Source organism: Orycteropus afer, unplaced genomic scaffold, assembly GCF_000298275.1.
Source record: "Orycteropus afer afer isolate SDZICR_OR568_19922 unplaced genomic scaffold, OryAfe1.0 scaffold00068, whole genome shotgun sequence".
Taxonomy (NCBI): Eukaryota; Metazoa; Chordata; class Mammalia; order Tubulidentata; family Orycteropodidae; genus Orycteropus; species Orycteropus afer.
This window is the reverse complement of record NW_006921655.1, coordinates 4,206,887-4,217,905: the sequence shown is the minus strand read 5'-3', so window position 1 is coordinate 4,217,905 and position 11,019 is coordinate 4,206,887. Positions and strand designations below refer to the sequence as shown.

At 42.2% G+C, this 11,019-nt stretch overlaps 1 protein-coding gene across 1 annotated transcript in view; it reads right to left on the bottom strand.

The window, feature by feature from the left end:
* RASGRP1 (RAS guanyl releasing protein 1) overlaps positions 1-10,253 on the bottom strand; it is a 74,637-nt gene extending 64,384 nt beyond the window's left edge. Inside the window, 2 exon segments of the mRNA XM_007940464.2 lie at positions 9,927-10,215; positions 10,218-10,253. Coding sequence (XP_007938655.2) covers positions 9,927-10,215; positions 10,218-10,253 — 325 coding nt within the window.
* Between the last annotated feature and the right edge of the window lie 766 nt (positions 10,254-11,019).

The following is an 11,019-nucleotide window of genomic DNA, read 5'->3' as shown; positions in this document are numbered from 1 at the left end:
AATGGGTAAAATATATGAATAGTGTGCTAGTTCAGTTGGTATGTCAACTTGGCTGAGCCTAGTTGAGTGGCTGGGCAGCTGGTGATAGTTATTCCCCATGATGAGACTGGCAATCAACTCCATGGTGGGATCTACCACAAGCAGCTGAGTAGCTGCCTTTAGGATATGGTCTGCTTCCTGTACATAAGCAGGAGCTTTGGGAATGGTCTCTAGCCTATGGCACGCTTGGGCCCTGCATGTAGCCATGTTGTTGCTCAGCAGCCTGCTATGCTCTGCTGACTTTAGGACTTACAATGGACTTAAGTTAATGGTCTGCTGTGTGGTTTGGTAACATTGGAACTGTGTCTTTTTACTTGTCAACCTTGGGGCTTCTCAGCCTCAGCAGCCAGCAGCTGTCTGAAGAAACACCTCTAGCTCCACTGGGCCAGGAGCAGGAGGCAGTCCTGGACCCCAAGGTTGAGGGGCTTTCACTCAGCCCCTAGAGCCTGGCACTTTGACCTTGGACTTAAAGCCTTCAAATTGTAAGAATAAACCCCTGTTTGTTAAGGCTATCCCATTTGTGGTATATTTTTGTCAGAGCAGCACTAGATAACCAGAATAGATGGGTCACAAAACTGAAACTAAGTTAGCAAACGAACTTACGAAAACAGACTGAACAAAAGCTGGGTTCTATGTATCCATGATACCTGTTCCCCTGTAGCAGGAAGTGAATGAAGGCAAAGGATTAAATAGATGTAATCAGAAATAGAGACAGCATATAACACAAGAAGAACAGAAGTTCAAAAAATTGAGGTTTGGTTGACTTCCAAAGAATGTTTTAATCCTGGGGAAGCTTTAAAGGAGATTAATTAAAAAAACAAAAAACAGAGTGATAATTTAGACTAGAACAAGAATCTCTGTGTTCTAGTTTTTAAATTCTACTGTCACTTCTTAATTCCTCAACCTCCCTGATATTTTATTTTCTCATCTCTAAGGTATTTCGCTCCTTTCCATTGAAGAGTACATGTGGAGGTTTTGTAACATAGATGAGTCAAGCAATGGCAAAGAGTTATTTCTTTTAATTTAAAAAAAAAAAAAAAATCCAGTTGCCATTGAGTTGACTTCAACTCAGGAGACCTCATGTGTATCAGAACAGAACCGTGCTCCAAAGGGTTTTCAGTGGCTAATTTTTCAGAAGGAGATTGCCAGGCCTTTCTTCTGAGGCCCCTCTGGGGAACTCAAAGCTCTAACTCTGTAGTTAGCAGCTAAGTCGTTAAACACTTGCACCACCCAAGGGACTCCTTTGAATTCGGTGATAAAACATAAAGCTTCCAGTTTTTAGGTTCCCTTCCCACCTCAACACCTTGCTATGTAAGTACCATATATAACTGGGAGGCAGTGCTATGCTGGTAAACATTTAACAATTGGCTCTCCAGGGGTGGAGTTGACGAGAAAGGCCTGACTAGCAGCATATGTGACTTCCATGGTATGAATACTGCCACCACAGGCAAGGTCAAACTACTAGTATGACTTCACTGACTTTGGTTCTGGGAGGAGATACACAGTAGCACACCATGATACAGTGTTCATACTACATAGATACAGCAGATATAAACAGCCTCAAGAACAAACCCATATCCACTGCCATCAAGTGGATTCAGACTCATAGCAACCCCCATAGGGTTTCTAAGGCTGTAAATCTCTATGGAAGCAGACTGCCTCGTCTTTCTCCTACAGAGTGGCTAGTGGGTTTTGAACTACTGACCTTTTGGTTAGCAGCCTGATGCCTTAACCACAGCACCACCAGAGCTCCCCCTCAAGAGCATAGATAATAATAAAATGTGGTACTATATTAGGAAGTGATCAGTTTTGAGTAACGGCTTTGTTTTTAAATGTAATTTAATTGTAAGCTTCTATAATTTTAAGTGATGGCTGTGTTTAACAATCGTAAAAACTTAACAGTCTGCTCTCGTGAGCTGGCATGAGCCAATCTAGCACACTAATGCTGAGAGAAAATGAAACTTTTTCTCTTTCACCTGTCCCCCACCCCCCACCAACACACACACAGTTTTCTCTGTGAAGAAAGAAAATATGATATAAATCCACATCATCCTGTCTTCAGCACACAGCAAACAATTTTTGCCTTCTGGTCCAATTCTTATACTCAGCACCAACTATGTACTTGCAGGACCCGGTATAAAATGGAAATGTGGGATACCTTGTTAAAAAATTATGAAGAATTTCAGCAGAGCATTAAACCAAGTTTGGGGCGCTGTGTGTGTGCACCGGTTGCACGTCTGCCTGCCTGCCTGCCTGCCCACCAAGCTGGCCCTGCTTACAGTTGTTTCTTTCCTCCCAACCACTCTAGGGCAACCACTGCAGAACAAGCCATGAAGTCCAACAGTTGTAACTGCTCCAAGTAGAGCAGCACACGTTCTCACATCAAGGGGTGGACCTGGGTGGGCGAGGTATCTGGACATTAGATATTCCTCTCCAGTGGTCTCAGCTGACCACTGCTAGTTCAGCCAGTTATTGGACTGTGTTTGCTTTTACACTATTTCCTGAGGTGCTTCCATCATGGACTTGACAACTTCTATGTCAACCTATTGCCTTAAAATATCTGCTGGAAAAGTGGCACTTTTGGGGAAGTACTGAGAGGAAGTACTTCTTCAGTTCCTGCCCAGCAGAGCCTCTACTTACAGGCCTCTGACTCATGGGAAAAGCAGAGAAGTTAGAGAGCATGTCCCTCTAGCACCACAGGAAACTGGTGCCTTGTTTAATGTGGAACTGTTGACTAGGAATGTTGCATGTGGGTGCAAAGAATCAAATTATGGTTATAACAGACAACCATATTCTGTTTATTTTTATGGCCAAAAGATTGGCCTGTTATAAGTTCTAAAAGATGTTTTCTGCAGTTAAGAAGGGATTGAGATGCAGGAAAACCTGATTGGATGGGTCCCAGGGTTTTAAAGCTGCTCATAGGCAGGCCCTCTCTCTAATTAGATCTGGCCAGATCGTTTCAGCAATCCCCAAAAGGCTGACTTCACCAGGAGCTTTTCCTGTCCGTGTGGCTGAAAACCTATTTGCTCTATTGCTTCTCCTGAGGATTCGTACCCTGCAAGTCTTCTAGGTTCTCCTATAAAGCCTGAGAAAATGCCCAGGGATGTCTGAGAACCAAGTAAGACAGTATTTCTCAAAATCAGTTCATGGGCCACCTACATCCAAACCATAGCAAATGCCCGCTGAACAAAAACGTCTGGGGCTGACTCTCAGGAACCTGAATGACTAACACATTGCCTGGGTGATTATTCTTCATGAAAGCATGAGTCTTGGAGATAAACTGACCAGAATTTAGATCTCAGAATTTCTCCTACAAATCAGCTGGACCACTTTTTATGGGTTATTAACTTCCCTGAGCTTCAATACCCTATTAGCTAGAAAAAAGGTAAGTGCTCAGCCAATGTTAGTGGTCTGTCTGTCTGTCTTCTGTCTGACTGTTTTCTTCTGTCTTGGCAGGTCTGTGGATAGATTTACAGAACTAAAGTGATGCTCAGAATTCCTGAGATACTAACTTAATGTATAAGCAGTTTTACAACTGCCTCTGTTCTTTATTCTAGACAGAAGCCTGCTAAAGGCACCACCACACAGATGAGGAGAGTGAAGGGGATTTCCTGTCTCCCCTTTCCTTAAGCCCAGCAGCCACTGTAACTCATGTTCATGAGAGGACAGAGATGCCAGCCTCAGGCGCTGGGTGATGCATACCTGTCAAAGATGGAGCAAAGAGGCTATTGGCATAAATAGCTTTCCAATCATAGGATCCTAATTCACTCCTGATGGCTAAGAGTAGCCTTGTCTTTGACCTGCTCTGAGGCCTAGAAGCCTTAGGACGTGGGTGTCCTGAGGTCTATCCTTTATATTCGAAAACTTGCTATGACTCCCATGGACTATGGGTACACTGAGGAGGCTTATGGAACAGCTTTGGTTGCCTTCATTGTTGTCAGAAGCAGCCTAGGCTTTAGAGCCACTTCCTGACTTGGCTTTGATCCTTGCAGTTGTCCATCAGAGGACATAGCCTTTGGCTTTTGGCTTGTGCTCCTGTTGCCTGTGGGTTGGAGAGTAGTGAGAAATACCCAACCTTCCATTTGATATGGAGGAGGCTGGGTCCCAGCAATGTGTGTTTGCTGTCTTTGCTTCCGATTAAAAAAAAAAAAAAAAAAAGTGTGAAATTTTACTCTTTTTAAGTTCAGGTCTATAAAATGTTTTTAACATCCATCTGCTCCATGGTGAGGGAAACATACCTATTAGATATGACATACTTCTAGTTGGGAAACCTATCTACCATGGGTGACCCTGCTGGTATTTGAAATACTGGTGGTATAGCATTGTAGCAATAAGTAAACCACCACAGTATGACAAACTGACTAGGGAGAAAGCCTGCAACCTGCTTCCAAAGATTAGCCAATGAAAACCTTATGGATCACAACAAAACACTTTCTGATACAGTGCTGGATGATGAGCCTCCTAGACTGGAAGACACTACACACTAGGTGCAACAAAGGACTCAAACATGCCAACGATCATGAAGATGGAGTAGGGCTGGGCAGTGTTTCTGTTATACATAAGACCACCATAAACTGGAGCTGAACTGATAGCAACTAATGATCTTGCTTGGGAGATCTTTGGATAGCATTGTACAGTGCGCACAGTAATTAGAATTCTGGTTAAAAGAAAATTTCAGGAAGAGAGCTAGTATACAGGTGGGGTCCAATCAATGTTTCTTAATTGATGGGGTTTAATTTCTGACCTGAGGGACACCAGGCCAGAGGATGGTGGCCACAGGGTATAGGCCCATTCTGTGTGGTGTGCAGGTCTCTGAGTGTAGGAGGCCTGGCCTAGCAGAGAGACTTAAGTTTGCCTATTTCAGGTAGCAAGCAGCTGCTGGGGACAGAAGAAAGAGAACATGAGCAGTGGCTTTTACTTAGACTGGGGGCACAAGGCAAGTGATTTCAATTCTCAAAGGCTCAATTTATTTTCACAAAATCACTGGGTGCTGCATACAGTTAATATGCTTGGCTGCTAATCAAAAAGGTTGGAGGTTCCAGTCCACCCAGAGGCACCTTGGAAGAAATGCCTTGTGATCCACGTATGGAAAATTCACCACTGACAACCTTACACAGCATAGTTATACTCTGACACACATGGGGTTGCCATGAGTCAGAATCAACTCCACACAATGGGCTTGCCTATTTCACAAGTTGCTTTGAGTATATAGGAAAATCAATACATATGGAAATTCAAGGTAGAATAAACAATACTGTGTAAATATAAGTCACTAGGATGCATTTCCCTTCACACCGACCGGCAAGCCAGATGCTGAGTTTCTTCCCTCACTTCACCCCAGAGCAGGGGGCTGCTTGCTGAGGGGTCCGTTTCTGGGACATGTTTACAATTATCTTTGTGAAGCTGCCAGAAGTTGTTTTGCATCCCGAGGGGACAAGGACAGAGCTTTGTGAATTTGTACGTCTGAAGACTTCCACTTGCCTCACATGCTGCTGGCAAGCAAGCCTCTTCCAAGGTGAAAAAATTTAAAAAGCCCAGATGATCTCATAGGTCTTTGCTACCTCTGAAACAGATGGTGTGATTCACATACGTTTGACACAGATGTAGCAGATTGTGATGATTTGCCTCATTGTGCTCAGCTGAAGAGTGGATGAACTAGCAACATTGTGCTGCGAATATGAAGTTGACCTCTGATTGAAACAGAAGGTGGGAGTGGGCTGTTTCATGAGTAAAGCAATGAGCTCTATGACTCAAGTCTCCAAGTTTCTAATCACAGATCTGTAACCTTGTCAGTGACATTGGGAGACTTGTCAAGCTCAAGTTCACTGCCTTAGACTCAATTTGACACATAGAGACTCCTCCTTGGGTTTTTGAGACTTGCCAGAGGCTGTCAAAAGTATCCTTCATTTGTAAGTACTGGTCACCCACCTTTTAAAGCATCATAATAAGTCCCTTCCTCAGAGACCAGTTATGGGTGGTAATTAATGGCTAATGAAAGAGACAGCCTAAGTAAACCCTTCCGAATGCCTACTATGCCTTAGGCATTATTCAGACTATTCCATAGTGAAAAGCAACTGACAGATTTTCTGGAAACTATGGGACTTACATTTCGGTAACATCACTCTGGAATAACAAAAACATACAACCCCCTTCCGATTTCCAAGATGGTAAACTTTACGGAAGTAGATTGCCCAATCTTCCTTCTGCAGAGTGGCTGGTGGGCTTGAACCATCACCCTTCTGGTTAGCAATCAAATGCCATAGACACTACGCCACCAGAGCTCCTTTTTGTTTGTGTGCCTTTGTTGTTCCATAGTGATGTTACCAAAATGTAAATTCCACAGTTTCCAGAAAATCTGTCAGTTGCTTGTCCCCTTAGTTAACCATTTGCCATCTTCATAACTGTCCAACAGACCTTCTGAGATGATGAAAATGCTCTCTGTGCTTGTCTAGTGGTAGCTGCACTTGTGGCTATCGAGCACTTTAAATGTGGCTGGCTAGAGAGGCCAAAGACTTCTGGTGGTGGAGTGGTTTAGGCATTTGGCTGCTAATCAAAAGGTCAGTGTCTTGAACCCACCAGCCAGCTCTGTGGAAGAGAGACAAGGCAGCTTGCTTCTGAAAGGTTTATAGCCTTGGAAACCCAATGGGGATCGCTATGAGTTGGAATCAACTCAATGGCACTGAGAGGTTGCTGAACGGAATTCTAAACTTCAATTAATTTAAATGTAAACATGAATAGCCACACATGGCTAAATGGCTGCCAATTGGAGAAAGAAGTTCTAACCAATTCAAGCTTTCTAAAGCATCTGTGGGAGCTCTGATAGCATAGTGCCTAAGGCACTTGACTGCTAACTAGAAGGCTGGTGGTTCAAACCCACCAGCCCCTCCTCGGAAGGAAGGTTAGGTAACCTACTTTCATAGTGATAGCACCTTGGAAACCCAAGGAGGGGTTGCTATGAGTCGGATCTGACTCCACAGCACATAACAACAACAACGAAGCATCTGCACAACAAGGTAGAGAGGATAACAGAAAGTAAATTATATTTATATTCAAAACTAGGGGTTTTTTTTTTTCCCCCTTTCTCTCTCTTTTTTAAGTTGGTAGGAAGAGTAGCTAGAACCAGGGTATGAAGCAAGAGGTTACCAAAAAACAAAACAAATAAAAAACACTTCTATATGGTCTCTCTCTCTTTTTACAGGCATTAAAATGAGAAGACACATAAACTCATCAACAGAAGCTAAGCTAGATTATGTTATGCTAAATGACCTGATGGCAGTGAGTTTGGTCTGGTTAAAACAAAACTTTTGTATATAAGCCCAAGAAAATAACCAATTAGGTAAGATTCAAGAGAAAATTAGGTTCACTTCTGTGCTGTTCTCAGATCCCCTCTTAGACTCACAGAAGCACAGGCATATATCCTGCCATGGAATTGCCTGGTTACCAGGCCTGCTGCTGATCCCAGCTTCTCTCTCCTTTCTGCTTCATTCTCTATACACCCCTCCCCAATATATACATCAACTGAGAACCAAAGAGCAAGCAGCACATTAAGTCACAGATGAACGGTGCTGTCGTCCATTCCCTCCAGACACTGAATGCTCTTTTTGCCCCCTTACCTAAATTCTGTGACAAAAAACTCTGCAGCACATAATGCACAGAACTGTGAGATCTTACCTCACTGCCTTCCCCCAAAATTGACATTGCTAAAGAGGGATACCAACAAATTGTGGCTGTTCTCCCTGATCTCTGTCCTCACCCTTGAAGTGCACTTACTCAAACTATACATGCAAACAATTTATTCTTCCTGCACACCTTACTTTGTTGTTACCCTGTCCTTAATATATTTGTCTTGAACAGTGCATTTCTTGGGTGTCATAAGCAATAATGAAACAGGTTTGGACAGGTCACTGTAATTCTGCTTGTGCACTGCCCCATATAGTTGCAATTAAAGGTTAATCAATGCATCTTAACAGTGGATAAGAGACTATGAGACACAATAGAATTTTTAACCACTTTTGGATTTTAAGGCACTTTTGTTTTTTGATTGATTCAACATATTCTAGAAATATGTCCTTTGTTCTTGTAAGATTTGAAGAGTGTGGATTAGGTGTGATTGTTTTGGGGGAAGGACTTCAGAATTGGCCATGTATTTTCGATTACTTGAAGGTTAGGAAAACTGTCCTGAACTTGGCCTATAGTTGCATGATTGGCATGAGAGGAAGAAAGAAAGCATGATAAGTAGGCTTTGGGTCCCAGGTTTCTCAATACTGAGTTGGGAAGAATAAAAACCTTTATTCTTGAAATAATCACACTGCCCTGCTAAAGATCAACAAATGTGACTACCACAACCGTCTGAGGAACTTTATTGAAGTTGGGAAGTAGGTGGAAGCAAAGTACCTGAAGAATGGTTCATCCTGAGTCCTGATCCTACCAGTCTCCACTGTCTCCTAGTTTACCTCCTTGCATTCGTATTTTCTAAACAGACTATTTTGGAATAGAAAGCCTTTCATTCTGCTCCCAAATTCATCCCAACAGAAAGATCAAATTGTAAAATAAATCGATAGAAATTTAAGTTGCAGTGATAAACTAGTAGTAATAAAAATGCTCCCTTTTCTCCCCAAGTTAAAAATTCAACAAGAAACTATACTTTAAAAATGTGGTTCTCAGATCAGGAGCACCGTATTACCTGAAACTTTTTAGCAATGCAAATTCTTGAGCCCTACCCTAGGCCTACTAAATTTGAAACTCTGGGAGTGGGGCCCAACAATCTGTGTTATAAGATACCCTCACGTGATTCTGATGCACTAAAGTTGGAGAAATACTGCTCTAAACCAATGTTGAAATAGGTGAAACCGTTCTTTGTAATGATGACTAAATGAGTCAAGTCTTTCTCAATTCTAGAGAAAGGTCTGACCAAGCACTGAAGACATCCAGCCAATAATTCCTGGTTCTAATTCCAAGTAATCTTCATCTTGTACTACCTGGGATGTGATCAAGCCTTCCCCACACTCCCCAGAAGGCTCCTGGGGCTGAGGTGGGCTGGTGCTACTGAGCCACACATGCTAATTTGCTTCACAGTGTGAGAACAATATAATCTTTGCATTTTCCCTTCAACTCTATTCGTTCCTCTTTTGGAAGGGAACAGATATTTACTACTTTGCAATCACCATTTCACAAATAACAATCAAAAGAAAGACAAATGTGTATTTAAAAAAAAAAAAAAAAAAAGTAGGGCATCTTTTCCGATAATTGTTCTTCAGTTGCACCAAGTGGTGCATCCTTACTGGTGAGCCGCCAGTGACGGCAAAGTGCAGCGTGTGATATTCACCAGCAATGTGTGTCCCTACACTTATTTCTCAGATCCTTTATTCCAAATTACAACACTGATTAACCAATACTGTCTTGTCACTGACACTCTGGCTTTTCCTATCATACCACAACTACCTTCCACATTGTAAGGGGAAATATTAAGACTTTATTTGTCCAAGTGATTCAAAGGTTTTCAAGTTTCTGGTTGATAACAATGTTTGCTCATGTCAAGCAGTCTTCATGTCCCCTAAGAACACGGGCAGAAGAGTGCCAAAGCATCGGATTGCACAGTATCACTGTGACATTTTTCATCATGAGAAATCTCCAGCCTAAGAAAAAGGGAAATGCAAACTCTCCTCAGTAACTCTTCTCACTTTAAATTGTACCTCTCCTCACGACCTATTACACCCACACAGTCATGTGCCATAGGTACTGCAGACTGTCTCTAACATTTCAAAGACTCTTTCAAAGCTATTTTTAAACCCAAAATACAATCTAGGTTGCTATTCTATAAAGCACTTTTTAAGGAAGAACAAAATACACTAGCAATTTTTATGCATGTGGGCAGTTAGCCAACTCACCAAAAGATTGAATGCAGCTGTCAATGAGATCATCAAGGCTGGCTCCTTTGGCTAAATGTCCCAGAGATACCATCATTCGGAACTGGGTGACCTGGGCCAGGCTGGGATGGGAGGGGAAGGAGCTGCTGACTGGCTTTGCCTCTAGTCTTGTTTTAGGGGCAGCTCTGCAGCCATGGGCAGGTTTCCTGGAGAAAGAGAGAAGGCAGGGAATATAAACAGAGCAGCCAGGAACAAACAAGCTGCAAGCTCCAGTTCTAATGGCAAATTGGAGAGGAAAGGAGTAGAGATAAAACAATTAACCCTGGGAGTTGGGCTGATAGAAGACATACCCCTCCCACTTGGCAAATGCACCAAATAGACTGGTTGGCTGTTAAGGAAACAGCAGATAATGAGGTGTGATTTCAGGGTTTCAACTAGTGCTCTTCACCCTGGGGTTAAGATTGCTCTGTCCTGCTGTGTCCTAGTTACCAAAGGGGAGAAGCAGCAGCAAGACTATATCTTGGCAACCCTTAGATCCTAGCAATAAATTTTTAATTTTAGCTTGTGGGCCATTGACTTGGGTTTTAAGAATTAAATTGGTCTTGGCTTAAGCTAAATTAATTCATCTTGGAAAATACCAGGATGCTGCAGAAGGTTAGGTAGCTTTGAAAACATCTTTAAAGAGGTTGGAGGACAAGTGATAGATGGAGGGCCTGTGGGCAGGAGGTGATGGTTAGATTTCAAGCCAGCCTGGCTTTCTCACAAGTTTTGGTTGGGTTTAAGATCCTAATTTTCTGAAGAGAGCTGTTCCATTATGGGGATTGCAATCAATGTCATGAAACAAAATGTGTATCCTTCTTTGAGTATATTGTTAACTTTCCTCTCCCCAGTGTACCTTTGGTCATTTCATACTTTACTAATAAAAAGGAGAAATAAAAAAGAAAAATGTATACTACAGATCCTTAACTTTAGCTACTATTATGATAAACACATGATAGCATCAATTAATATTGATTAATCAATCAATAAAGTGCTTATTGTAAAAGGAATTCTACATTGTGATAGGCCAAGGGTAACCACAGTGAGGTAGTCTATGTGAAAGATAGTCTATGAA